Here is a 27,912-nt window from a genome sequence, read left to right as displayed (position 1 = left end):
TGTTAAAATTAAAAGACTCCTGATTGGACTAGACTAGGCACAATAATTATTTTTAAAATATCTTGAAAACAAATTAGAATTCTTTAATCCACCATACATGGCATTTTATTCTAAAAATTCTGTGCATTCAACACCATAACCCATAATAACTTGGCATTAGTTTGATATTTGTTCATCCATCCATCCATCCATCCATCCAAGTAGTTACTGTGCACCTACTTGCTAGATACCATTCTAAGCACTGGAAGAAAGCAATAAAATAAGAAGACATGGTCCTTTCCTCAAGGAGCTTTGATTCAAACTTTAGACTATATACAAAAGCACTAGTAACCCAATTTATCCCCAAAATGCAGTTTTATACACTTTTTATTTTCAATTACGGTATATAACCATCAATTATAGCCTTAAATTTTTTGTGTAAACGACTTCTGTTTGGAGAAGCACATTTGCTAGGAAAAGACGACATTTATTTAGAATCATATTTAGCTCTTTCTCAGAATTCTCTCACCACAACTTAGGAGAATATCCAATCTGGGAATTATTTTCTCATTATTCCAAAACTATCAGGAGGAAAAGTGGAAATAAATACATGAGAAAATGTCTCAGTTATAAATCTAACACATGTTCACAGTTGGCTATTCCTATATAATCTTAACCCAGTCCACTAAGTAAGGAGGCATATAAAATGAAAGACATGGTTAAACCATGATTTTAAAAAGGCTTAACAGTCAAAAGTACTAACTCAAGACCTAAAGCTCAGAGAAATTTATTAGCTAGCAATATACTCAGCTTTCAAATCTTCCCCAGTAGGTTCCAAAGCAGGAGACATATTTACTAGAGGGAAAAAAACAATCGACTACTATCCCTCCCAGCACAACATAAAAGTACAAATGGACCATTATGTTATTTCCAAAGTCAAAAGGGCAAGGAAAAGCCAGAAGAGGGAAGATGAATAAAAATAAAAGAGCAAACTAAGGGAAAAACTACATTTGGAAGGAGACTCAATGAAAGAATATCTTGAGATCAAAGTTTATTTGTTTTTCATTTTTAATTAGTAAATGTAAAATTTCCTATAATCAGTCACTTATTAAAAAACAAACTTTTATTTATAAATAACATAGCATATATTTCCTCTATAGTATTGTACATTCCAACAATAAGTTTATCCAATACGTCCCCAAAATGCACTAACATTTAAATAATATTATTAAAGGGAATAATTGTATGTGAAATTTTAATACAATAATTCAGGTCTGTTGTAATATGGGATATTGTATTATGGAATGTTTTAAAAAGCACAACACATAGTGGTTAATAAGCCACCAATTATCAACTAGCATTATTTTCTGCATTATTTTCACTTCCCTCCCTTCCTAACTATGAAAGCTGACAAGAATCTTGTTTACTTGGGTGGGAGAAATGGGGTTATTTATTCCTTCATTAAATATTTTCTAAGTACTTACTAAGTGCCAAGCACTTAGTTCCTTTTTCCTTATCAAATGGGACTCCAAGTTTGCTGATGATACAAAAATTGTTTTCTTTTAGGGAGACAACCACATGAAGAATTTCTACTAAAATCTACTAGAGACCATATATGTAACCAGGTGGTTAGGACCCGTTCACTTCTAACCAGCTAAAGTCAAAGCCACTGCCACTTGAGAAATTCATTTGCTCTCTGAAAAGTTACTATTAGGCCAACCAAGAAGTTGGTCCAGACTATTTTTAATAGGTGCTCACCATTTCTTATCTGCCGAGTTTTATAAACAGAAAGGACTGAATTGGATTTAAAGAGAAACCTGAATAATGCCCAGACTTAAGCTATTACTTACTGTATTAGATTTCATATTATAACTAAACCACCCTCTGGTCTCAGATTTAACTAGCTGAAAAAATTATGTGGGGCTCTCCTAAGCTTCCTTGAGCTATTTTGAAAAGGCAGGAAAAGTCATGATAAATTAAATTAAGAGAGTTTTAATGCTAAGTATGCTTCATCATCTACAAACATGATGAAACATTTTTTTATAGATACAGCAGATACATCTTTATAAATAGCAACGGGGGAAAAATTCACAAAGAGCAGCCTGAAACAGCTTTTTTAAATGACAATTTCACTGATCTTGCTAATGTCTCTAAGCAACCAAAGCCCTGTGCTAAAAAACAAATGGCTGGGGATAACTCTGCAAAGAAAAAGACACAAAAGGCATGGGTTTTGATAAAAACATAAATTTTTTCCCCTATACCTGCCCCTGTCCCAAACTCCAGACCCACTAATGTTTCTTCCAGAATCACAGTTTTAACAGGCTAATGTGGATTTGTACTAATCTCCCTTGGAGTAATTAAATCATTTCTGAAACTGCATATGCCGATCAAAAACACAGTGGAAGCCATAAAAGAACACAGATGCAATTTCCTTAGCAAGTAGGGGGTGACTGTGGACATCTGAACTCAGAAGCATTGCTTGCAGTTCTAGTGTTGGAAAGTCTAATAATTTGACATGAATGATGATGCAATATATTTTATAAGTAGCATTCTACATAAAATAAAACATCAGCCTGTCCTGGGAAAACCTGACACAAACACAACAGAGCTTAATAAAAAATCAAAATTATGGATCAAGCATTTCACAACACAAAAAACAAGGAGTAGACCAGCCTCATATGTGAAAGACCCTATGAGTAACTTAGGTACAAGATAAAAACAACAACAAAAATTCCATAATATATCTCATTTCAATCACATCTATTATACCCAGTAGATTTGGTGCATTTTAAGCTTGTTCTCAACGCAAGGAAAATTTATTATTTTTAAAGTACCCCCTTAAACTACTTTATATTTTTAAAGCCAATTTAAACAATTCTTAATGTATTATTCATCCAAATTGATTCAGTATTATCAACCACACACTATTAGCAGCTAAATCCCTCTTTGGTAAAGCATTTTTTAAAATTTAGCTGTGGATTAATAATGGTAATCTCTAACCTTAAGCATACCTGGTACAAACAGTGGCACACACTTCGTAGCTGAGGGGGAAATTCGGAGGAGGAACTGATGATGGCATGGAAGAACTTTTCGGTCATCTGAAGGAGGTTTCGCTGGTTTTCCTCAAGGCTCTCTGACTGTTCTAACCTACCGAGAGGAAAAAGAAAAAAAGCAAAACCAATTAAAAACAAACAAACAGACAGACATACTCCTTAAAAGAGACTCCTTAAGAGACATTCAGCCAAATGCAACATTTGGACTTTGTTGGGAACCTGATTTAAACAAACCAACTATAAAAAAGGCAATTTTGAGAACTGTGTATAAAAATTCTTCTCCCTCTATATTTTCACAAATTTAGTATATGATTTTATTTTTTGTCCATCTAGTAGGTAGGAGAGTGCATCTCACATTTTTAACTTTTATTTCCATGACTTCAGTAAAGTTAGACATGCTTTCAATATTTTGTGGCCATTCAGGCCCTATTTTCAACTGCCCTTCATATCCAGTTTAATATCTCTAACTGCTAGGTGTCCCTCTTGCCAGTACCTAAAACTCAGTTTGTTCAAAATCAGCTGATTTTTTTCCTCCTACTTGTATGTCTCATCCTGTGTTCCCCATGTTGTCAACGGCACCATCACTGTTTCAATCACGTCATTCAGGTGACCTCTGATGTCGTCTTTGCCTGCAGTACTCCATTACTCCCCACATTCAATTATTGTTGCTAATTCTTCTGTATGATTCTTTTTGTTTTAAGGTATTTATTTATTTATTTGGCCGTGCTGCACAGTATGCAGGATCTTAGTTCCCTGACCAGGGATTGAACCCGTGCCCCCTGCAGTAGAAGCACGGAGTCTTAACCACTGGACCGCCAGGGAAGCCCCTCTTCTGTATGATTCTAAAGTCTTGGTGCTGTGATTAAAAGCAGATATTCAGAAGGCAGACTCACTAGGTTTAAATTTCAGCTTTACCACTTATTGACCATTATGACCTTGGTCAAGATACTTAACTTCTCTGAGCCTCATTTTTTCCATCAATAAGACAGGAATAATTACAATGCCTACTTTATGGGGTTTAAATTTTACCCAGTGGCTCTCAAATCCACAAACCTTTACTTGAGCTGCCCAACCGAACTCTCAAAACACATTCCCTATGAAAGTCACTACTTAACTACTTGTTATATGTCTTATCTCCCCTACTGAACTGTAAGATCCTTGAAGGATGTATTCATCTTTGACCCCTTAAAAACTAGCATAGTACCTTACCAAAACAATTATTGAATAAATACTTGTTTTCAACCTCTTAACTAGTAATTTTCTTTCTATCCTAATTTACATATTACATAAAAGTTTGGGACACTCCAGATTCCTTCAGCTCACCATGTGGTGCAGCATATGGATACAGTAAGAGTTTGGAAATTAATGTAGATGACAGGCAGGAAAGATTTCACGGACTAGATGAGTTCTAAAGGAGGGAAAGAATCTGCACAGGCAAAAAGAAGTAAGGGCATTTCAGAAAGAAGAAGGCAGGACAAGCACACAGTTCAATCTGATAAACATTTGTCATGCATCTACTATTTGCCATCTTAATGCCAGGTGCTGAGGATTCAACAATAATTGGCCTCTGAACCTCTCAAAGAGCAGAGAGAAGTACACACTAAGTAATGAGTACAATTATTCAAGGATATAAAAGACAAAATAGCAAACCAGAGACAGACACGATTAATTCACATGGCAACTGGTTGCCGGGAAGTCAGAGGCAGAAAATGAACTTGGGATATATGGGGAACTAAAAAGAGACTGGTCTAAATATGGGGGCTTTATGAAGGGAGATCACTTAAGAAGCTACAATAGTAACTCAAATCTGAGATATGGAGGGCATAGAAGCTTTGCGTATGAAAGAAAATATTAACAATATATTTAACAGGGCTAGAAGAGATTCCTAGAAACCTTGACAGTTCTTGTCTACTTTGTGGGAACTTTTTCTTAATGAGTCAACACAGCAGCAGGTGTGCTGCTGGTCTGTTTCAGATGTCCCTCTAATACATCTATCCCTCACGCCTCCCACATGCCAATGATAACTTATTGGCTATTCCATTAATTCTGATCTATAATGAAGCTTTGTGTTCAATTATTTAAGTGTTTGTGTGTATAAAACTTTTTCCCTCTGATTTTCAATCAGCTTTTGTTTTTGTCTCCTATTGTTTTCTTGTTTTTAATTTCATTGATTTCTAATTTTTATCTCTTTCCTTCTGCTTGCTTTAGGTTTATACTGAACTTTCTCTAATTTTCTAAGGTGAAAGTTTAGGCCATTCATTTTAGATCTTTCTTCTTTTCTAATATATGCATTTAATGCTGTAAATACTACATTTCACTACATCCCACACATTCTGAGAAGATGCACTTTTTCATTTAGTTTTTCTTTTTCTTTGCATTTCAGTTTTGGAAATGTCTATTGACATATCTTCAAGTTCACTAATTCTTTTCTCATTTGTGTCCAGTCTACTGATAAGCCCATCCAAAGGCATTTTTCCTTTCTGTTACAATGTTTTTGATTTCTAGCATTTCCTTTTGATTCTTTCTTAGAGTTTCCATCTCTGTTTAAATCAGCCACCGGTTGTTGCATGTTGTCCACTTTTTTCCATAGAGCCCTTAACATATTAATTGTAGTTATTTTAATCCTTGTCTGATAATTCCAAAATCTGTCACACCTGAGTCTAGTTCTGATGCTTGCTTTGTCTCTTGAGACTGTAATTTTTATTGCTTTTTAGCATGCTTTGTAATTTTTTTGTTGAAAGACCCAAGACATAATGGGTAGCAGGAACAGAAACAAAGAGGTCTTTAGTGTAAGGTTTTATGTTAATCTGGCTAGGACTTAGGTTGTGCTTAATGTTTGCTGTAGCTATAGGTGTCAATTTCTTCCGGTGTCCTTGTTTTTGTCTACCTAGTTGTCTGGGATTCCCTAGTTTTCCCTAGGAATTCCTTCTTAGAGTCTCTGTGTTGAAGCTCTCTGCTGTAACCCACTTTTAATACACTGGAGTCCTGTTGATGTAGTAGTGAGGTACTGGGGAGGGGAAGCAATCTATAATCTTATGCTTATATCTCCACCGTTTTACTGGGCCAGAGTGGCTGGGTTGTGACCTTCAGAAGAATTTCTTAGCCTTTTTTCTCCCCTTATGTGAGTCAGGAAGGCTAGAGGAGGCTGAAGTTGGGTAACTGCCCATCCTCCAGGTCAGATAAGGCTCTGGTAGCAATCCTTAAAGGCAGGCCTTTGTAAGGGAGAACAGAACACTATGGGCATATTACAAAATGGTTACTTTTCCCCTTCCCCTGCCCAGAGCACAAGGGGACTTTTCTTCCACCTTCACCATGAGAACCTGGTAGGGTTTCTAGAGGTCAAACTCACAGAAGTGTGGGGGTCCCCCTGACACAGGGCCCCCAGGAGCTTTCATTCTCAAGCTAATCCACACTCAACCTCCAGCAAGTTGTCAATTACAGCCTAAGTGTTCCTACCAGTTACTGACTCCAGCAGCTGTTTCTCCCTGTAAGCTGGGATTCTCTGAAAAAAAACTGGCTGTCACGCCAGTTTTTTCCCTTTTTTTGGGGGGGGGGTGCCCTTCAATTCTCTGATGAATTTAAGAAGAGTTGCTGATTTTCTGTTTTCAGCTTTTTCTTGTTATGAACATAGCAGTGTCAACTTCCAAGCCCTCTCTACATGTCAGAAAAGATGTCAACTTGATTTTAAGTAACCTGAATATAGGTAGCTTGTCATCTAGTTCCCTTCTCTGTGCCAAAGTACTTTAGTACAGTAGATTTCTTTCAGGCAGTAGTTCACTCTCTAAGTAATTTTTACCCTTTAGAAAGTGAAATTGCTAAATGGTAACAAAATACAAGATGACATTAAAAGAATGTCGCTTTTAAGTTTAAACTACAACTTTTTAACCATTTTAACAATAACTGGTTAATTTAGGTGCCAGAGTTCTGATTAGATTTTACCGTTGATACTTCAGCAAAGGCAGAGCCAAAAATATCAACTGATACGAAGTTGCCAAATAAAATTTTTAGGAAGAGAAACCATCAAGAAGCTCTGAACTTGAAAATAAAAAATAAAATAATGTTAAGGTCCTAACTGAAAGACAAGAGATGTGGCTTAGCAAAAGCAAGCATAAGTGTTAAAAATTTCATTCAACAAATATTAATGAAATGCCAACTATAAGCCAGATACCATGGGGACAGGTAGAAAGCTTCATGGAGATGGTGGTTTTTAAACTGCACCTTACATTACCCCTTGGCCTCTTTCCCTTCTCCTAAGTCAATCCACATTATAGGAGGAAGAGCGAGATAGATTAAAAAAAAACAGAGTCAAGCATGCTCAGTTCAGTGCCATCCTCTCCATTCTAGATATGTCTGCCTGCAGAAAAGATATAATCTGGTCTTCTCTCCACTTGTGATAAAAAGCTTGCCAGCCCCTGTGATGGAAGCCTGTAGTTTACCCAGCTGTGCAAGGGATGGGGAAGATGATTCTAATTCAAAGTGATGTATTAGCAAGCCTATGCTACATGCCCACAGGATCTAAAGCCCCACTCTTTAATCATTTTTATCAGAAATAAAGGAGATAGCTGATTCCTGGGTGCTTCACTCCCATCCCTCCCCTCCCTCTGCCCTTTTGGTTTTGAACTTGGTGGGGGGGAAATGGGTATTACTTATTAAGCAACTCTAATCCCAATGAACCCCATGTTGTCAAGCCACTTTAAAAATGTACAACATGCGTGTATTTCACTGGAGTTAAAGTACAGAGAACACACGAAAGAATGACAAGTAGTGATGTGGATTATAGTCAGATGAGTTTTTTTCTTGCAGTCAATGGGGAACAACTGATGGTTTCCAAGAAAAAAGTGACAAAAAATTTTAGGTTTCAGAATAATTCCTGCAGTAAATGATCTGCAAATAAAAAGATAATGCTAGGACAATAATTAGAAAGCTACTACAAAAGTCAATGGGATTGGAATTTCCCAGGTAGCACGGTGATTATGAATCTGCCTGCCAATGCAGGGAACACGGGTTCAAGCCCTGGTCCGGGAAGATCCCGCATGCCGTGGAGCAACTAAGCCCACGTGCCGCAACCACTGAAGCTTGCACGCCTAGAGCCCGCGCGCCGCAACAAAGAGTAGCCCCTGCTCGCCACAGCCAGAGAAAGCCCGCACGGAGCAACAAAAACCCAATGCAGCCAAATATTAATTAATTATTTTAAAAGTCAATGGGATCGATATGGCATTGGCTAAATAAATTATGATATTGCCAAACCACAAAATATTATGCAGCAGTTAAAAAGAATCCGATTCATTATCTTTCTATACTGACAAAGAATGATCTAAGACACAGGGTTATGTTAAAAAAAAAAGTTGCAAAACCATGTATATATTGATAATATCTTACCATTTATATTAAGTGCTCATATTATAATATAGTTTCTACCACTAGAAATATGTATATGCAAATGAATTGAAAAAAGGACAGAAGAACGGCCTAACTAGTAACAGTACTATGTCTCTAGAGGTGACAGTCAAAGATACCTTTAATGTTATTTGTAACTTTCTTTAAGAAAAATGTATTTGAGGGACTTCCCTGGTTGTGCAGTGGTTGGGACTCTGTGCTCCCAGGGTCGGGGCCCGGGTTTGATCCCTGGTCACGGAACTAGATCCCACATGCATGCCACAACTAAGGAGCCTGCGAGCTGCAACTAGGGAGCCTGCCTGCTGCAACTAAGACCCAGCGCAACCAAATAAATAAATATTTTTTTAAAAAAAAAGAAAAGAAAAATGTATTTGTGTGTAACTTTTATAATTAAAGACTAATCTTAAGAATCAAGGGGAGAAATTATGAGGGCCTTGCCTCATGCAGTGGAAATGAAAAAATGAAGAGCTGTTGCAGATGAGAGGATGACACACCTGGTAGGATCTACTTCAAAGCTAACATGCTGCCAATCAGAGGATGTGATCACAATCCGTAATAAAGGATCCAGGAGTTTCTGTAGGTAGGTAGCACCATATACCTAAAGAAATACACAAGTAGGAATTTATTATGCCTGCTCCAAATATCTTGCATTAAAGAAGACATTCTGCTCTGTACATAATCACTGTTTGGCATATCTCCGCACCAAAAAAAAAAAAAAGATAAATGGATACAAACCTTGAAACAGAAGGTCATTATTTTACTGGCCAAGCTGTTGCCTCGGAAAAGAGTCTGCATGGAGTCTGCCAATTCTACTTCCTTAGAAAACATGTTCCAGAGCAGTTGGTAGAGTAAATGCCGAGAGTCAAATAGAGTCACTAGAACTCGAGCTAGTTCATCCTGAGAACAAAATAAAATTGTGTCAGTGTCAACAGTTCCATTTTTCCTTAAGCAGGAAACTGAAAGGCAAATTCAAAGCTGACAACCACCTGCTGAACTGAGGTATATGGTGACTGATTAAGTTTTCCCCTGGGATTTATCTGTGTATATCTGTCTATGACAGATGACTATTTCTATACACCTACAGTAGCTGCTAACTCTAAGGATTAAATGATAAAAGGTAAGAGAGGTCAAGGGTTTACCAGAAGACAAAAAAAATCCAGGATTCAGTTCAAATTCTATGACAAAATGAAAGAAAACAGAAATAGAAGATGATGGCAAAGAATTTGATATGCACAGATCATTTTCTTAGAAAAATCAATGAGGGCAAATAAGACTTCGGTGACCACAGAGCTCTACTCTCTTCTCATATGGTGAGGGAAACTCAGTGAACGCTGAACACGGCTAGGCAAGAAACAACAAAAATGGAAAAACTACAGGATTTGCAGCAAGTCAGGAAAAAGACCTAGGCTGTGCATTCAGAACCCAAAGATTAGCCAGATTTACATACAAAGTGGGGATGAGTGGCTAATTCCCATCTAGGTCCTAAACGGTAAGCCTCATAATTCCCCACAGTAAAGTATCTTTTGGTACATTCAAGAAAAATGAACGTGATAGTAAATCACTGTTTAACCATACATCTTGGGAAGAGATTTAGAGAGAACAGGGGTAGCCATAATAAGATGGCCCAAACTTCAATCAGTGTCAACAAAGCCAGGATCATGGCCTGTAGCTCCTCTAATTCTTGTCTGGTCCCAGGATTATTATAATCTGTTATTCGAATAAAGGAAAAAATTTAACAATCCTAACCACAGATAACTGAAGCCAAATACGACCCAATACGCTGCTATACTTCCTACAGTTACATAATACATAATTGACTAGATATAAAAATTCTATCCTCCATTTTAAAGCCAAGTGTAATTACGAGAGATAATTCAGTTACAAAATAAAACTATTTTTAGACTGTTGTGCTAGTTTTTTCCACTCTAATCCCTCCCCTGCAAAATTCTGAAAACTTTAAGCACCAGAATTTACTTATTTATTTTTTATAGTATTTTAATTTAAGAATAACATAATAAAAATAACATCATAAATCCATAACGTGTTAGCATAAACAATAGTTTTTGTAAAAATAATTATATTTTCCAAAACAACAACAACAAAAATCTGTGAAGAGTAGTGTTGTTTTGTATTTTTGCATTTTTTAAAAGTATCTGGCTTTATAAATGGTAGTTGAATTTTCATATAAGCACCAGAATTTAAATTTACAAAACAGAACTAAAATTTTTAAAGTTATCTTGTATTTTGTTTAGATACAGTTCGAATAGATCTGGCCTAATATAAAAGTCCTTCTGTAAAAAAAAGTCATTTAGTATAAAACACGTAAGAAATGATTTACTGAAAGAAAACAAAATGATTAAAGCCTCTTGGACTTAACTAATTCTATTTTATTGAAAAAATTACTGATAATTTTTAGCGCTAATTATAGGTAGGTGCTAAAAGGTAATTCAGAATTCCATTTTCAAAATATATGAAGATCTGTGAACTAATGTTAGGCTTCAAGAGGATTTCAACAATTTCCTTTTTCTAACTCACTAGCTACAAGCAGGATTCCATCTTCATTCATTAAACGATTACTTACTGAGTCATTGTTATATGCCAGGTTGTACTTCAAGACCTGGAACTACAGCAGTAAACAACATAGACCATAGTCTGCTCTCATGTAGCTCACATTGTGGTGGAAGGAGACCAAGCAATCAAATAAACAAGATAATTTCACATAGTAAATAACTGCTGCAAAGAAAATATAACAAGGAATGGAATAAAATGACTGTGAGTGTGGTTTTGATTGGATGGCCAGAAAAGACCTCACTAGGAAAGTGATATCTGACTTGAAACTTGAATAACAAGAGACCAGGGAATAAGTATTCTAGGCAGCAGCAGCAGCAAGGGTGCTCAAGGGTAGAAATAAGCCTAACATGTTTGATGGCCACTGTGGTTTCAGTCTGGTGAACAAGAAGGAAAATGGCATAAGATGATGTCAGAGATGAGGCAGGACCCAGGCTGGGTAGAGCCTTGTAGACCAGGGTAAAGAGTTTGAGTTTCACTGTAAGTATGAAGAATAAGATCCTACAGCTTTTAAGCAGAAACACATCTACAGGCAACAACAGATTAGATATAATTAGATACAATTATAGATATAATTATAAATTAGATATAATTTACTAAAATGAAATGAAATCATTTTCAGTACAGTATAAACTAAACAGCTTTTTAACATGGAAAGGGACAAGCTTTCTCAAATGTTTAGCATGTTACCCAAAATGACATGGTTCTAGGAAATTTTTTATTAACAGACGCCAAATAGCCATATTATGTCTTCTGTATTTAAAACAAGCAATGCCACAATTTCAAATGCAAATAAGAGTGGTTAAATTTTTAAAAAATTGTATAACGTATTACAGAAAAAAAGAGTTGTGAACTAGAGGTATATCAATAGTAAACAGGCATAAGCCTTGAATTCTAGTTCTAGCATTACTGACAACTAAATATGAGATTTAACCCTAATTATCTCATTTAATGTATGAAGACACCAGACCACATCAGGGGTTTTAATTTTCTTTTGATGAGTGCTCAAATGGAATTTTTCAGTGGGTCAGGTAAGGAGTTTGAGTTTTACTTTAAACAAGTGAAATAAGATCCTCATATTTAAGAAATCTAGTGAGGGCTAGAAGAGCCAACCACGTTCCACAGCTGAAAATCACTCAAATAATATCTGAAGTTTCTTCCAGCTCTAAAAGTTTTAGCAATTAATTCAATTCACTGATACACACTACTATATAGAAAATAAACAAGGACCTACTGTATAGCACAGGGAACTATATCCAGTATCTTGTAATAACCTATAATGGAAAAGAATCTGAAAAAGAATATATATATATGACTCAATCACTTTGCTGTACACCTGAAACACTGTAAATCAACTATACTTCAATTAAAAAAAAATTCATTGAATGAATGAATTTTGAAGCATCTGCTATGTGCCAGGCACTGTTCTTCTGCTCTTACTCAATGAACTTACCCACTGAGAACAAGGGACCACATTGGCCAGAGCCATAGCTATTGGGAGCTCTCCTTGATCACCCATCATTGTGACCAACTCCACCAGTCTCTCAAAACGATCTGCCAACACGGTTTCTGCAAGTGTGTCAAATTCTGTGCCTTGTTGAAGGATTTTTGTCAGAACTTCCATAAATGTAGCTCTTGTCTGAAGATCTTTGTGATAACCTAAACCTGATATGGACAGACAGATGCAAATTTACTAACATGGTCTTTCTGAAGTAATTCCACTTGTCTTACATGCCAGTTCTCTAGGTTTTAAATTTCTAAATGAAGCTTTCATTTTATCTCACCGATGGAGTGCATGAGGCCACTGTCCACGTTAGCATTGAGTAAGTTTGACATTGCCAGGACTGTACAGTGCCTCAGTGATGCCAGCCTCCGAGACATGCCACGTTTCCTGCCACCTGTTTGTGCATTTTCATCTTCAACTTCACTACAGTCGTTCAAAAGGTTCATAAACAATGTGAAATACCTGTGAAATAAAAAAACTGACCCTTACCCAGTGAAGGCCACATCAACCAGACAGCGAATCAGACATTCTGAAACCATCACATGTGCATCACATGAGTGGCTCTGGGTATCTGCTTCTCTCCAATCTTGGGGTAATCAGCCAGCATGGCTCATTATGAAGTGTTTTGTGTTGAATATGATTTTATCCTGACAAAGCTCAGTACATATTTCGTAATACAAACACCAAATACATGCAGTGTTTCCTGGCAAATGCATCACTTTTAATGTTTAGAATATAAAAATTATTGGTCCAAACAGTTTAGACAATGACATTTTAAATGACTTAAGGAGGTGATCTGGGTTTTACTACCAATAAAAATTCACCAATCGGACTTCCCTGGTGGCGCTGTGGTTAAGAATCCGCCTGCCAATGCAGGGGACACAGGTTCGAGCCCTGATCCGGGAAGATCCCATATACCGCAGAGCCTGCACTCTAGAGCCTGCGAGCCACAACTACTGAGCCCGCGTGCCACAACTACTGAAGCCCGCACTCCCAGAGCCCGTGCTCCGCAACAAGAGAAGCCCCCGCCCACTGCAACGAGAAAAAGCCCACGCCTAGCAACGAAGACCCAATGCAGCCAAAAATAAATAAATAAATAAATTTTTTACAATTCACCAATCAAATTATTTTCTTTAAAAACCACAAAACACTGGATTACTGGACTGAATGTCAATATTATGACATAGTATGAGTGTGTTTCATGTTTGGTAATTGCAATCATTGTTGCTTTTGTTGCGGTCATCCATTTACAATGCTTGGTGTCAGTTTATTTATCTCTTGTAAAAATAAAATACAGTGTGTGTGTGTGTGTGTGTGTGTGTGTGTGTGTGTGTGTGTCTGAAAAAAAAATACAGAGTGTTCAGTAGAAAGAAAAGAAAATTAAACCACAAAACACATGTGCATCACATGAGTGGCTCTGGTATAGGGCTTCCTATACAAGCCGTATCATGGATAATATTGCTTCAAACACATGTTATATTTTGTGAGACAGCGGCTGATGGCCATAATAACAAAGCAACTGAGGTCCATTTTCTAAATACAATCATTTGCTACTTTGGTTACACTTTGTTTTGTTGTGTGTGGGGCTTTGTTTTTTGCTTTGTATTTTTGGTGACTGAAATTTACTTAAGAAATAACTGTGATTTGGCTTCCATCAATTCCACACCATCTCCTTCCTCAGGCTGCAGCGGAAGACCAGCCAGGAGTGAAACTACTGCTTCCATGCTTGCCTGGTCCAAATCTCTGAAGAAAAAAAAAGTTTAAAGACCACAAATCTTTCAGGTTCTTCCACTCCACCTTCCCCTCAAATAAACTTCTTCCTAACAGATACAAACTTTAATAACTACCTATTTCATTAAACAAATTACTATGAAAACCTAAATAATTTGAGTTAATATGCAGAGCCCAGAATGCCAAGACATTTCAAGTTGGGGAGAGGGTGATAATAACTTTCTACAAAGTAATCTTGGCAAAATGACTACCTTAAATTAAAAGCACAAACTATGGAACCAAGGCTGGCCAAAGAAATATACGTGAATGGTTTTTGTGTAATACATAATGTTTAAATATTTCTGATACATTACAGTAAGTGTTTATCATTAGAGCAAACTTAAGCAATTACATTTTAGAAAGACTCAAAACGACTAAGTTCCTCAAATAATATCTTTATCCAATCAAAAATTAAAAACAATCTAAGGCTTTATATACCTTATTTTCCAACTGTAGACTATCCTCCCTAAACAGACAACCCAAGCTTTCCAAACATAACACTCTCTCACATTTGTTTTTACTGAAAGTCTTTTAGTTAAAAAGAAAAAGAAATAATAAAGATTAGTATCTTTATATAATTCAAATGCAAAAGCTTGATATCCCAAAAAACAATTTCAATACACATAAAATATATGTATACAAACTATAATGAAGTAGTAGTAACACCTAGAGTAAACCTGCTGATACTTAGTTAAAGGTCTTTTTTTTTTTTTTTACCTTGTAAGACATTTGACATCATCATCTGCTGCTTGGTTTGATGTTCCCATAACCCAATCTGTCAGGTATTCTACCATCTTATTCCTACAGAATGGCAGAGAGAAAGAAAAGAGGACACAGCTTTTTTAAAGCCACACATACACTTTTAGTCATATAAGAATTTTTAATAGTTCAAGTAATTTTCCAAATCACCCAAGCAACATGACAATTTCATAAAAGAGATACTGCTATTACAAATCTAACAGTGAGAAGGGCGCAAACATGAGCAACCTGGGTACCCATCCACCACATCAGCCCTTAGGTATGGTATCCATTTGGATACAGAATCAAATTTTTGGCTCAAGTGTAGTGTAATTTTAGAAAAAGGGAGCACTGTCATGGGCACAAAGGTTTGGGAAATTTGAAAAGATGTGAAGAGAAAAAAAAACCACACACACATAAAATGCTCCTTTTTCACCTTCCCCACTTCCCATGATAACCAGGTGCACACTACTTTTCTGTACTTCACTTAACATAATAAGATTTACAAGACTTAACTTTGCTCTTTTGAGAACTCACCTAAATTTCATCTCTTGACAAAATGAGAGGTCGTCTCTCCTTGCCATCATTACCTCCACTAACTGACACAGTTTCGTTTTTATTTGAATTGCATGGACCATATTCCCAAGCACACGAACATATCTAGACACAGAAGCATTAAAAAAAAAAGATCCGATATAAACAAAAGAGAAGATTTTCTAAATGCTTTCACATGTAACCATAAGAACTATAAGATTTTCATTTTGTTTATATGAGAACATATATAACTTCTAATTACCTTACTATTACACCCTAATTTGGGTGCAACAGAGAAAAGGATAGCAAATTATTTCACTACTAACTACCGACACCAATGAGTCTGCTACACTTCAGTAGAATGCTTACCTGACCAGATTTAACATCATTGTTTCAATGCTAGCTTGCCCCAGATGTTCAGAGCTGCCTTCAGTATGATTATCTAGTAAGTTCTTCATTATAGCTATGGTTTGCTCCACGAACTGAGTATTGGTGTCAGTCAATAAAACCTATACGAAGAACAAAACATTGGGAATTGATTTGGGAATCAATGCACAGCAGACAGACCACAGAGAGATGAAGCTGCCTGATCTAAATGTCATACACATGCAGAAATTCAACCATGGGCACATATCCAAATGTGCACACAGATACACACAGACACTCATATCCACACCGAAGACATTGTTAACCCCAGGCACGCCCATGCACTAGAGTCCCTAAAAAGCAAATTGACTCCTACATTAGACGATTCTTCTTTTTGCAACGTTTTCACCTATTTTTTTAAAATTATAAGTGAAAGTTCACGCCAGTATCGAAATTAAATAATCTAAAAGGAAAAGGCTTCATTATTTCAAATGAGTCACTCTATTCACAGGGAAGGGTGAAAAATAAAACAGAGAACACTTTACCTGCCCTTGGGAGTCAAAAAACTTGCTGATGGTATTCTTCAGTTTGTTAAAGAGCATTGGATAAAGAGCAGGACTCAATTCTAGACCCACCAGATCCTTAACATTGGTCCGTATCTGAAGTCCCACTTTCTCATGGTTACAGACCATTAAGGATAGCAATCGATCCATAAATTTGCTGACAGGTGTATCTGCGTTTCCCTCTGAGGACATCACTGAAATCATGGAACCCTTGCGTTCACTGACTGGGCCCATGGGTGGGCTATAGGTTGCCAGGCCAGAATTGCTTCTCTGCTGCAGGCATACTCCCCCAAGGGCACAAAGGAAGCCAGTCATGTTGATCCATTCTTGTAGGGAGTCTGTGTCAGACAAATCTATGGATCCTCCTCCACTCACATGAGACATTCGCCTCTTAACGATGGTCTTGTGAAGGCTTTCAGCAGCCTAAACACAAAATTTTTATGGAAAGCATGAATTCAACCTCAATTGGTTGAGAGATTTGACAAATTACTTTTTATCCAACATTTCTTCCATGACAAAAGAACATTTTTTACATTTAAAAAATTCAGGTCTTCACTCTGTAATTTCTAGTCACATCAAGGTACCTTACTGCTTGAGGATGGATGAGTCTTAAGTTACAGAATTGAAGGTAGTGATACACGTATATCCAGTATCAGATACAGAAGGTGGTGATGGAATGCAGTTCAGGAAGGAACATACTTTCAAAACATTTGCTTATATCAATTCCTGGACACAGAGGCCATATCTGTGCTGCTTCAAGGAATATAAGCATTTGGAGATTTTTAACCAAGTAGTGTGTGCACTTAATAACTTAGTGATTGCTGAAGTTGAAGTGCTCTGGGATCAGCTTTGTAAACATTGTACTACTATTAACATATTGGGTTAGCCAAAAAGTTCATTCGGATTTTTCCATAAGCTCTTACAGAAGATCTTATAGATTCCCACATGGCAAGATGAGAGTAACCAAGTGGAAGAACCACTGAACGTAGAAAAGAGTGTAATGAAGGAGTACAGAAAAATTTAAAAATCAATAGAAAAAAATAATACTCTACAAGAATTTGTAACCTGACAGAGGAGGAATCTTCCAGGAGTTCTGGTCCTTTCAGTTTATGGAATAGAGATGAGAAAGAAAAACTTACTATGTGTAGCAAAAATTTTTCAGATTCAATTTCCCAACTGCTTGCAAGCATAATACTCACCTTACTATAGAGGATATATCAACCTAAGAAAGCAACATATTAGGGACAATGGATGATGTGGAAGTGCCACTGCATTTGTTTCATTAGGTACGTCTGTTTTATGGGGAAAATGACCTCTCGTGAATGACTGCTTTGAATATGGGACTCTTAAAACTTTGCCATTTCTTACAGCACATGGATTTACTACAGTTGTATCTAGTATTAGAATATGGCTACATATCTCTGCTGTCATGTAGCACATTATCTCTTTTAGGACCTACATTATCAGGTATTTATGCAAGTTCCCTGATCAGGAGTTAAGACCGAGCGGGGCTCACAATACGGATGACTTAAAGTGTACCACAGGGAAAGAACCATTGAATACAATGCTATGCTTTGTTTTTTTTGCGGTACGCGGGCCTCTCACTGTTGTGGCCTCTCCCATCTCGGAGCACAGGCTCCGGACGCGCAGGCTCAGCGGCCATGGCTCACGGGCCCAGCCGCTCCGCGGCATGTGGGATCTTCCCGGACCGGGGCACGAACCCGTGTCCCCTGCATCGGCAGGCGGACTCTCAACCACTGCGCCACCAGGGAAGCCCTTTACGTGATCTATTTTGACTAAGAGGTTGACTGGGCTCAGTCAAATAATGAATCAACTTCACACCTTCAACGATATATGTAATAATGAGTCACTAGCATCAGACATAGAAAGTCCATCGCAAAAGAACTTGCAGACTGGCTTATAAGCAACAATGTGGTAGAGCAAATATATGGACTGAATTTCATACTGAGATTATCAAACACTGTCAAGTGACTGAATTTTTTTTAGCAGCAGCAGGATGACTGAGTACTTAGCATATTGACTACATTTGGGCTGCAGCACAGCTGAAAACACTGTAGTTGGTATATGCATGATTTATTTCCTTTATTCATCAAGAATTTGGATCCAGTACCACTTAGACATCTTCTTAATCTGGTTTCAGCTCTTCAGCCAAGTGTTCGTACTGAACAGACATTATACTTGGCATTGATGTTAATTAACGCATTATGGAATAATGTATTAGCAGCTAAGGCTCAGCTACCTAAACAGTTATTTGGCATCTTTATTAATCTTCCCATTGAAAATAAGAAAGAGGAAGAAGAGCTCAGAAGACCAGCTCCATCACCTTGGTCACCTGCAGTTAGTCCTCAAAGCAGCAGTAACAGTGAAACTCATCAGAATGGAGGCAGTGATATTGAAATGGATGAGCAACTTACACATAGAACGAAACAGATGCAATAGCAACTTTCAGACACAAAGAAATCCAAGCAATGAAGTTCTGACAAAACTGCCAACAGTGGTGAAGATGGAAGCAGTGGTCCTGGAAGCAATAGTAATGGATCTAGCAATGAGGTGAGTTCTACTAATGCAAGCCAGTCAGCTGAGTGCTCTGGTAATGAGGGACAGTCAGAAGACACTGCAGATTTGAAGCCCTTCAAGAAGATGCAGATCATGGTCATAATCCTCTTAAAAGCAGTTGTGGTATGGATCTTTGGTACAGAAAGTTAGAAAGTCAAGCAGGCATTTGCTTAGAGGATTCCCAAGGCCCATCAGCAAGCAATGGAACAGGAAAGGACCTGTTTTCTAACCCTGAGCCGATGCCATCAGTAGATAATCAAATACAAATGCTGGATGCCTGTTCACACGCTGAAGACCCAGAACATATTTCAGAGGAAATGAATGCTGCTCATATAGCAGAAGCATCTCAGGAATCTTGCAGTATTACATGCACTGGGGACTTCCTTGGGAGACGATTGGAAATGAATTATTTGCTTGTCGGCAATTTAGCATCACTAAATTCAGCATCACTACCACCACCACCACATCATCATCACTACCATGATGGGCATATGGCTGATGATAAGCTAAGTACAGATGATGTCAGTTGCCGTAGCTCCCAGGTCAGTGCAAAATCAGAGAAAAATATGGCTGATTTCGATAGTGAAGAATCTGGGTGTGAAGAGGAACTAGTTCAGATTCATTTCACAGGCAGAGCTACCATCTCATCTCTAACAACATCTTGCCAATGTAGCATCTATTTACCATGAACATCTTAATCAAGAACCTATAATTCATAAACATCAATTTGACAGTAATTCTGTGAAAGACATTAATTTGGATATTGTTTGCAAGAAAGGAAACACCTTGTTGTGGGATACAGTCCAAGATGATGATACAGTTAATCTTTCTGAAGGATTAATAAATGAAGCAGAGAAACTTCTCCGTTCCTTAGTATGTTGGTTTACAGATAGATCTGAATGAGATTTATTGAAGGTTGCCTCGAAAATAGGAAACAACAGGCAAATAGGAATTAAAAATTTTTTTATGTAGTAGTCAAAGTTCATTTTGCGTATTCTTATCAAATAGCTGTGGTGAATTCATAGCATTTAACGTACCATTATCAACCTATTTTTTAGTAATTGTGGTTTTCATATTAGGTTTAAAGACTTCCCTTACAGGGTTCATATTGGGTTGGTCAAAAAGTTCGTTCGGTTAATGAATATGTTGTTCAATAAAGTTCTTGGTGAAAATGAAAAATGTCCTTAAAACCCAACGAACTTTTTGGCCAACCCAATATTTTATCATTGTCTTGCTTTTATCAGTACTTTTCAGCACTTTTCTTGATTAGATCATCTCCAACAGAAACAAAGGAGTAATAGTAATACTTATTCTCTTCTTGACTCTGGGAACATAGTGGTGATTACTCTGGTTTCAAATTACAGTTAAATGTTCTTAAACTGTGTCACAGTAAATATAAAAGAAGCTAAATAAGTGACGCGACGTTAAACTGAAGCTGAAATATAAACATTTTGATTATGACACTGTCCTTTCATCTGGGGAATCTTTTGTGTCTTGACTTTTATAGTGCAGAAAGAATTAGATTGGTGTTTGTTGTCTAGTTTGAATTCTGCTATATATTTATATACTTCTTATCGGGGCTCAAATGATTACCACAAGTTTCTTGATTTTCAGTTCTGTTCCACTGGTACAATTTCAAGTTTCCCTTGTCTTATACTGTTTTGATAATGTTGTCCCATTCTCTGACATAACTGAATATATTATATCATATCATATCATATCATATATTTTCAGAGTAGCTCTGCCCAGGCCTGATATAAATGTCTAATTTTATTGAATATTTAAGTGCTTCAAAATATTTATCTAGTTGAATTAGAAAAAGTATGTACAATATTTTATTTCCTACTTTTGGTCTTTAAAGGGTTATAATTTGAACAATCCCAAAAGAAAAATTGCTTGTTCGTGCAGGTATAAGAAAGCACTAATAGACCCCTGTTAGTGGATCAGTTGTCTCATTTTGTATATACTCTTTAAAAGGAATGCTTTCCATGGCTGGATGATATGTGATCATTTCCACAGATATTATGCCTGTTCACTTTAAAATGTTAGTTATCTTTTACAAGTTTTTGTGAAACTGTCAAACAGTTTTTCAACGTGATTATATCCATTTATATTCCCCATATGCGCATCTGCATACCCTGTGACCCAGCAATTCCACTGTTCAGTGTGGGCCTTACAGAAATACATCTATAAGGTCAGCAAAAGACACGTTCAAGAATGTTCAGAGCAGCACTATTCAAAGTAACTAGTCGGTGTATAACTATCCAATGCCAAAAAAGAATAGAAAAGAAAAATTGAGGACTGTTAAACAAAATAATATATTGCAATAATAATAAATGAACTACAACTGCACGAAATAGTGTGGCTGAATCTCACAAACATTATGTTAAGTGAAAGAAGCCAGATACTAAAGTATACTTCTATTGCTCTGTTTATATAAGTTTAACAACAAGAAAATGATTGCGTTCAATCAGGACAGTGGTTACTCTTGGTCATTAGTGACCAGAAGGGGCACAATGAAAGCTTCTGGGATGCTGGTAATGATTTCTTTCTTGATGTGGGTGCTGGTTGCACAGGTACGTTCACCTCCTAATATTTTGCACTGTCACTTTGATTTACACATATTTCTGAATGTATACTTCTATTTAAAAAAACTATGCAAAGATGCAAAAAAAATTTTTTTAAGTAAAAAAACCCAAACTTAAGATTATCATATACATTTTTAAAGAGCCACTAAAATATTTTTATCATAGACTAATATAATCAACACAGGATATCAAATTTCTTTTAAAAAGCTTTGATTTACATGAATGAACCTTGCAAACATTATGCCAAGTGAAAGAAACCAGTCACTAAAGACCACATGTTGCATGATTCCATTTATATGAAATGTCCAGAACTGGCAAGTCTACTCACACAGAAAGTAGCTTAGTGGTGGCCTAGGGCTGACGGCTGGCGGCAGAGGTGCGGGGGAAGGTTAGGGAATGACAGCTAATGGGTGTGGGTTTTTATTAAATTGTGGTGGTGACTGCACAACTCTGCATATACTAAAAACCACTGAATCACACATTTTAAACAGGTGAATTTTATGGTATGTGAATTGTATCTCAACAAAACAGCTACCAAAAAAAAAAAGCTTTCATTTTAAAGCCACGTGTCCCTCTCCCAATAATGATATTAGGTACAGACTTTTGCTTCACAAAAACATAACTTTTTTTCTTGTTCTAAAAAGCATGACAAGAAAAAAACAATGGGAGACTAATGAGTTTTTCTAAAACACCTAATAATGAGAACAATATGGCCATTACAAATCAAACATACAGAAATATCAATTGTAAATGTTCAGGGTAACAGATGATAACAGTTGATGAATGAAATGCCCAAATTTTAAAACTTCATTTAATCTATGGTTCAGTCTTCTGGCCACCAGATCCCTTAATTAGAATACCTAATAAGATAGTAAAATGTATTGTTTCAATTTTAATTTATTTTTCTCTACCTTTGTTGCTCCTTTCCTGAAAATTCTGTGAAATACTCTGACGGAGAAAGAGAAAGAAAAGAGGGGAAAGAAATGGTCCTACCATAAATCATCTCTAGCTCAGAGCTGTCCAATATTTCTGCAATGATGGAAACATTTAATATCTATGCTGTCCAATAGAGTAGTCAACTTCCATATGTGGCTATTGTATGACAGAGAAACTGAATTTTAATTGTTTTTAATTTTAAATCAAACTTTAATTTGACTAGTGGCTACCATATTAGTGCAGGTTTAGATGAACCACAACTAAATATCAGTCTGAAGACATCTACATACTTATTATACTAAGAGGTCACTCACAAAAGATGAAGTAAAGTACATATGTTTAGGAGATCAATCAATAGACAAAATCAACTTCACAAACTCACCTGGCCATCTTCCATTTTGGCTTTTGGGTAGTTGAGGATTAGTTTTGTAGCTTGTTCCCACTTTGCATGTGTATCTTCCCAAGCCTGAAATGAAGGCAATTACCGCTTGAAAGCAACTTTAAACCTAGAGCTAAAAATCAATCAGTAATAGGCAGGTCTCAAACCTGGTGCATATTATAATATCCTACTTATAATATGCACATATTTTAGACTTGCTTCAAAAGCTATTCCTGGTCACATATGCATAACACCAGGCTTCTAAAATTGAGGGTGGGGGCCTGAGAGGGATATTTCTGTTGCCAAGGGCATACCTCAGTGTTTCCTGCGGTGGGATGCTCAATTCGCCGTAGTAATGCCATCACTCTTTTCTGAAGTGCTGCTCTTCCTAAGCAAAGACAACAACAAATCAACCTACTGCACTTAGAGCCCTGCTTGCCAACAGAGAACCTGGCAAGCCCAACCCAAAAGGCAGAATAGGAGGAGTGGAATGAATACTTCAAATGATAAAGCTGAACACTTCCCTGTACCAGCCTCACAGGAAAGGGGCACTTAACTGGGACTCCACAATGTCCACAGCCTAAAATAGCTACTCCCACCTAAACTTACTCACAACATGTGCCAATGTTTTTAAAACTTCACTACATACAGTTCAGGCAGAGTAAATTATATAATCTATAACTGAAAGCAATTTATACTGCCAGTTTTTAAACAAATGTATATGGCATATTAAAAACTCAGTGAGAAATTAACAGCTTATTTCAAATACTATTTACTTTCACCTTACCTTGTGCAGAAAAGGATTTCAGGTAAGCTATCTGAATTAGCCCTGTAAACTTACAAAGTAGTAATCTTAGATACATTCTTATTTTCCTAGAGCAACCAGATGTCACGTGATTCAAGGCAGACTGAGTGAAAAAAACATTACCCATGATTTACCTGTTGACATCATATTGCTGACAGAGGCAAACTCCATGAACGTGTTATAGTTGGGCAAGAAGTTGTGCACTGACACTTCATCCACCCCACACCGGATATCCGCTTCCTCACAGAGGTGACGAAAACAGGACATGGCAACCAGAACAGCTTCAGTGTCAGGGCTCCACAGAAACATGTACAGGGCCACTTCTAGTTTGGTCTGGGCTTGTCGGCATATTGGCGGGGTTCCGCTGTACCCTGCTGCACTATCCTGGGAGTCAGGAGTGGGAGGCAAGTATTTGCAACTTATGTAATTTTACTTACAAAACCCAATAATACAACAAGCTGTGTATCAGATATGTCTGCATACACTAACCCGCAAGAACTTTTCCCCTTTAACCATGATAGGATTTTCAAACCTCAAAATATCTCACCTGAATGAGAACTCAGATTATTTGTACCAACACAATACTACTATCTGTTCAATTTCAACTAGAATAGGTATCCTTTCCAGATCCCAGAAATGTAGATTAAGTCTAATATGAACACAAATAAAACATGCACAACACAAATCTACTCAATGAAAAATATAACACACTTCTCAGTCAATCATAAACGACAAAGGAAGAGGAAGTAACATGAAATTCTATCCACCCTGAGGGAAGAAATAAAATAATCATGCTGCAAAACTGACTTAACTAAGGACATGAATAAAAACTAAACATTACTGTAGAAGATACACTGGGCTCTGGATAACATATTCCCAAAACACGAAATAGAGAAATCCTCATTTACAAAATGAATGCAAATTCTGCAGGTAAGACAAGAGTAAATACCACACTGCTTAGTAGTTGGTTTTTTTTTCCTTCAACTGAAGATTATATTGTAAATTATGGATTAAAAAAAACCTTTGGTCTGAAAAAGAAACTCTAATAATTTGATATTTTCACTGGTATTATGATTTATTTTTAAAGGGAATTATGGACACAGAAGTCATGAGAACACTTACGCATAACATCAAGCAACATGCTTTTGTTCCCAGTAAATCTGTACTCTTTTTAGTTGACAGAACTTTTAAACTTCTGGGGTGTGAATGGTCTTTCTTATGGGATAGAGAGTTATAATAATTATAGTTATCAGTTAAAGCTTATAAGTGTCAAAAAATCAAGTGCTGTTTACACATAATCTCATTTAATCCTCACAACAATTCTGGGGCAGAAATAATTATTATCCCCATTTTAAAGTCAAGGAACTGAATCACAGAGATGTTAGGAACTTGCCTGAGGGTCCACAAAGAGCAGTAATAGAACTACAAGCTAAGCAGTTCTTCACTATGCTATATTACCTAGTTGAAATTTACCCAAGTTCATTCCGAAAAAAATACAGAGCACAGATGATGATACAAGAAAACTACAAAAGAAACTCCTTACCATGGATGAATTTCCTTTTCCCTTTCGGAGAGAGGTTCCAGGAGTACAAGTACGTAGTAATTCTTCATGATCTATGGACACCTGACTGGTATTTCCACTTGAAGGAACATCACATCCTACTCCATAAAGGAAGAGAAAGTGACAGGAACTTCTATCTGCCTGCTAGAAAGAAAAAATAAGCCTTTTCAAAGTACTGATAACCAAGAGAAATAAATATTTAATATAAGTTGTCTTTCTGTTTGAGACTATCCTGGAAAACCTCTCCTTCCATCTCCTGTTCCCCTCACACTGAAAAACATTCACTAGAAACCCAGTAGTACAAATAATGTTTCCTCAATATCTCTGAAACTCCTCTCAGTTTTCCACTCTTCAAATCATGAGAATCAACAGATTCTAGAAATGTAAATTAACGTTTCTAGGTTTAACAGAGACACAAGTAAAACATCAACAACATAAAGCTACCACATGAAAGATATAATGTACTTCTCGGTCAATTAAAAACGACTACGATTGCCTCCCATAAGACTTATATCCTGTGCTATGGTCAGGATAACTGGAAGTTGACTCTTTTGAGATTAAGTTCCTCTGGACCAGAATTAACACTGGTATATAAGCCATATATAAGAGTGACTTCACTGACCAGAAGACTACAGATTCATTACTGGATTACCAATGCTTGTACTCTGGAGAATTATACCATAGGCAAGGGCATGAAACATGAAACATCTTGTTCCTTATCTTTGGAATAATGCCAAATTCCACTATATTAACACACTAAGATAAGCCAGATATAAATAAATCCAACTTACCATTAGCCCATTTCTAAACAAAGAAAATTTAACAAGCTGCATGGTACACTGAAAAGCATACGCGTTTGATACATTTAAGATTTCTCGGGCTTCCCTGGTGGCGCAGTGGTTGAGAGTCCGCCTGCCGATGCAGGGGACACGGGTTCGTGCCCCAGTCCGGGAAGATCCCACATGCCGCGGAGCGGCTGGGCCAGTGAGCCATGGCCGCTGAGCCTGCGCGTCCGGAGCCTGTGCTCCGCAACGGGAGAGGCCACAACAGTGAGAGGCCCGCGTACCGCAAAAAAAAAAAGAAAAAGATTTCTCATAGATTTTATCCATTCTAGAAATGGATAAAAATTCACTGAATCAAGTACTCCTAAAACTATGCTGTAATAGAAGAACTTTTTAATTGACTAATTACAGAAACTTTATGTTAAAAAAAAATTAAGGCTCTTCTCTAGCCCCCAAAACCTTCTCACCATACTCCAATAGTTCAGGATCAAAACTTTTCACTCAACCCCAAGGAAGAAGACTCCTGGTATTTTCAAGAGGTAAAAGCTTTCTCGCAGAAATATAAATAAACCTAGACTGAGGGCCCTCAATCTCTTCCCTTCAGCTTCTTTACATATACAGATAGATAACATTCTCTGGGCTAGCCTAGCCATAGGATTCAAGTCTTATGTATGAACTTGAGAGGACAGATAGACTATGTTGTTACTCAATCTTCTTTGGTTATAGCAGCCCCCACTCCTCCTAGGACTGCCCCACAGAGTCCGGAGTAACTCAACTAGACTTTATCAGGATTGTGGCTTTAAGGCTAAAGGCTCAGAATAATTTTTAAAGAGTTGATTTGTCAGCCATTGTCTTCTGCACAAAATTTCCCTTGAAGAGTGTAGGAGAGAGGAGCTGAATTAAGACTTAATTTGGCTAATAAACACTTCCTTAATGTCTTCTCATTACCATTCCAAATATTCTTCCATTTTGAAAGATGTCACTTTGCTTACCTTATTTTTAAGAAGAAATTTATTCCTGCAGATCAAAATTTCCCGCAACCATTTGAGAATTTCTGTGCTACTAAGCATTTGATGGCTAGTTAATTTCTTGCAGATGTAAAAAAGCATTTGTGAGCTGCAGAAACAAAGTTCACTGTCACCAGCATTGTCAACAAACAACATAATGCAGATAAAATCAGTCCATAAGAATGGCATTCTCTAATAATGGACAAAGTCTAGAGAAGCTTATTTTCCTTTCCAGGATTTGTTTTAGAGAAATGATTATCAAAATGTTAACAGCATGATCATCAAATGATGTACGTATACGGACTACGTTAAAAAAAAAAAAAAAAAAAGCAAGTACTTCTAAGCCCCCTACTCTCCCAACTTCCAGCTGTTTTATCCATACATCTCATCCTTGCAGAGGACTCAAGAAAAAATTATAGACCAGGTGCACAGCACAGACTGTATGTGAACCTAATGCTCTAGAGCAGGGGTCTGCAAACGACTGCCTGCAGGCCAAATCCAGTCCATCATTTGCCTTCGTAAATAAAGTTTTAGTGGAACACGGTCACACCCCACTCATTCATTTACATATTGTCTATGGCTGCTTTCATGTCCCAACAGCCGAACTGAATAGTTATAAAAGACACTACCTGGCCCACAAAGCCTAAAATATTGACTACCTGGCCCTTTAGAGAAAAAGCTTCCTTATTCCTACTCTAGAGCTGCACTGTCCAACACAACAGCCACTAGCCAGCCACATGCGGCTGCTGAGCACTTGAAATATGGCTTGTCTAAACTAAGATGTCCTGTAAATATGAAACATATC

The 27,912-nt window shown here is 37.0% G+C and overlaps 1 protein-coding gene across 10 annotated transcripts in view; it reads right to left on the bottom strand.

Moving 5' to 3' along the window:
* NF1 (neurofibromin 1) overlaps positions 1-27,912 on the bottom strand; it is a 275,690-nt gene that overhangs the window by 108,633 nt on the left and 139,145 nt on the right. For 9 of the 10 annotated variants that reach the window (XR_010937319.1, XM_067714878.1, XM_067714880.1 and 6 more), the window contains exons 16-30: positions 27,093-27,216; positions 25,301-25,462; positions 23,892-24,141; positions 23,267-23,340; positions 22,956-23,039; positions 16,455-16,895; positions 15,913-16,052; positions 15,547-15,669; positions 14,989-15,072; positions 14,128-14,244; positions 12,782-12,963; positions 12,451-12,662; positions 9,165-9,326; positions 8,924-9,027; positions 2,991-3,126 (exon numbers count right to left, since the gene is read on the bottom strand). Coding sequence is in view for 9 of the 10 variants with exons in the window: in XM_067714878.1 (XP_067570979.1) it covers positions 2,991-3,126; positions 8,924-9,027; positions 9,165-9,326; positions 12,451-12,662; positions 12,782-12,963; positions 14,128-14,244; positions 14,989-15,072; positions 15,547-15,669; positions 15,913-16,052; positions 16,455-16,895; positions 22,956-23,039; positions 23,267-23,340; positions 23,892-24,141; positions 25,301-25,462; positions 27,093-27,216 (2,395 nt within the window). In the remaining variant the exon portion in view is untranslated. The remainder of the gene's footprint in view (positions 1-2,990; positions 3,127-8,923; positions 9,028-9,164; positions 9,327-12,450; positions 12,663-12,781; positions 12,964-14,127; positions 14,245-14,988; positions 15,073-15,546; positions 15,670-15,912; positions 16,053-16,454; positions 16,896-22,955; positions 23,040-23,266; positions 23,341-23,891; positions 24,142-25,300; positions 25,463-27,092; positions 27,217-27,912) is intronic. The other variant, XM_067714872.1, reaches the window with a different exon arrangement.

Source organism: Pseudorca crassidens, chromosome 19, assembly GCF_039906515.1.
Source record: "Pseudorca crassidens isolate mPseCra1 chromosome 19, mPseCra1.hap1, whole genome shotgun sequence".
Classification (NCBI taxonomy): domain Eukaryota; kingdom Metazoa; phylum Chordata; class Mammalia; order Artiodactyla; family Delphinidae; genus Pseudorca; species Pseudorca crassidens.
The sequence above is the reverse complement of the archived record's forward strand: the minus strand, read 5'-3'. Positions and strand labels throughout refer to the sequence as shown.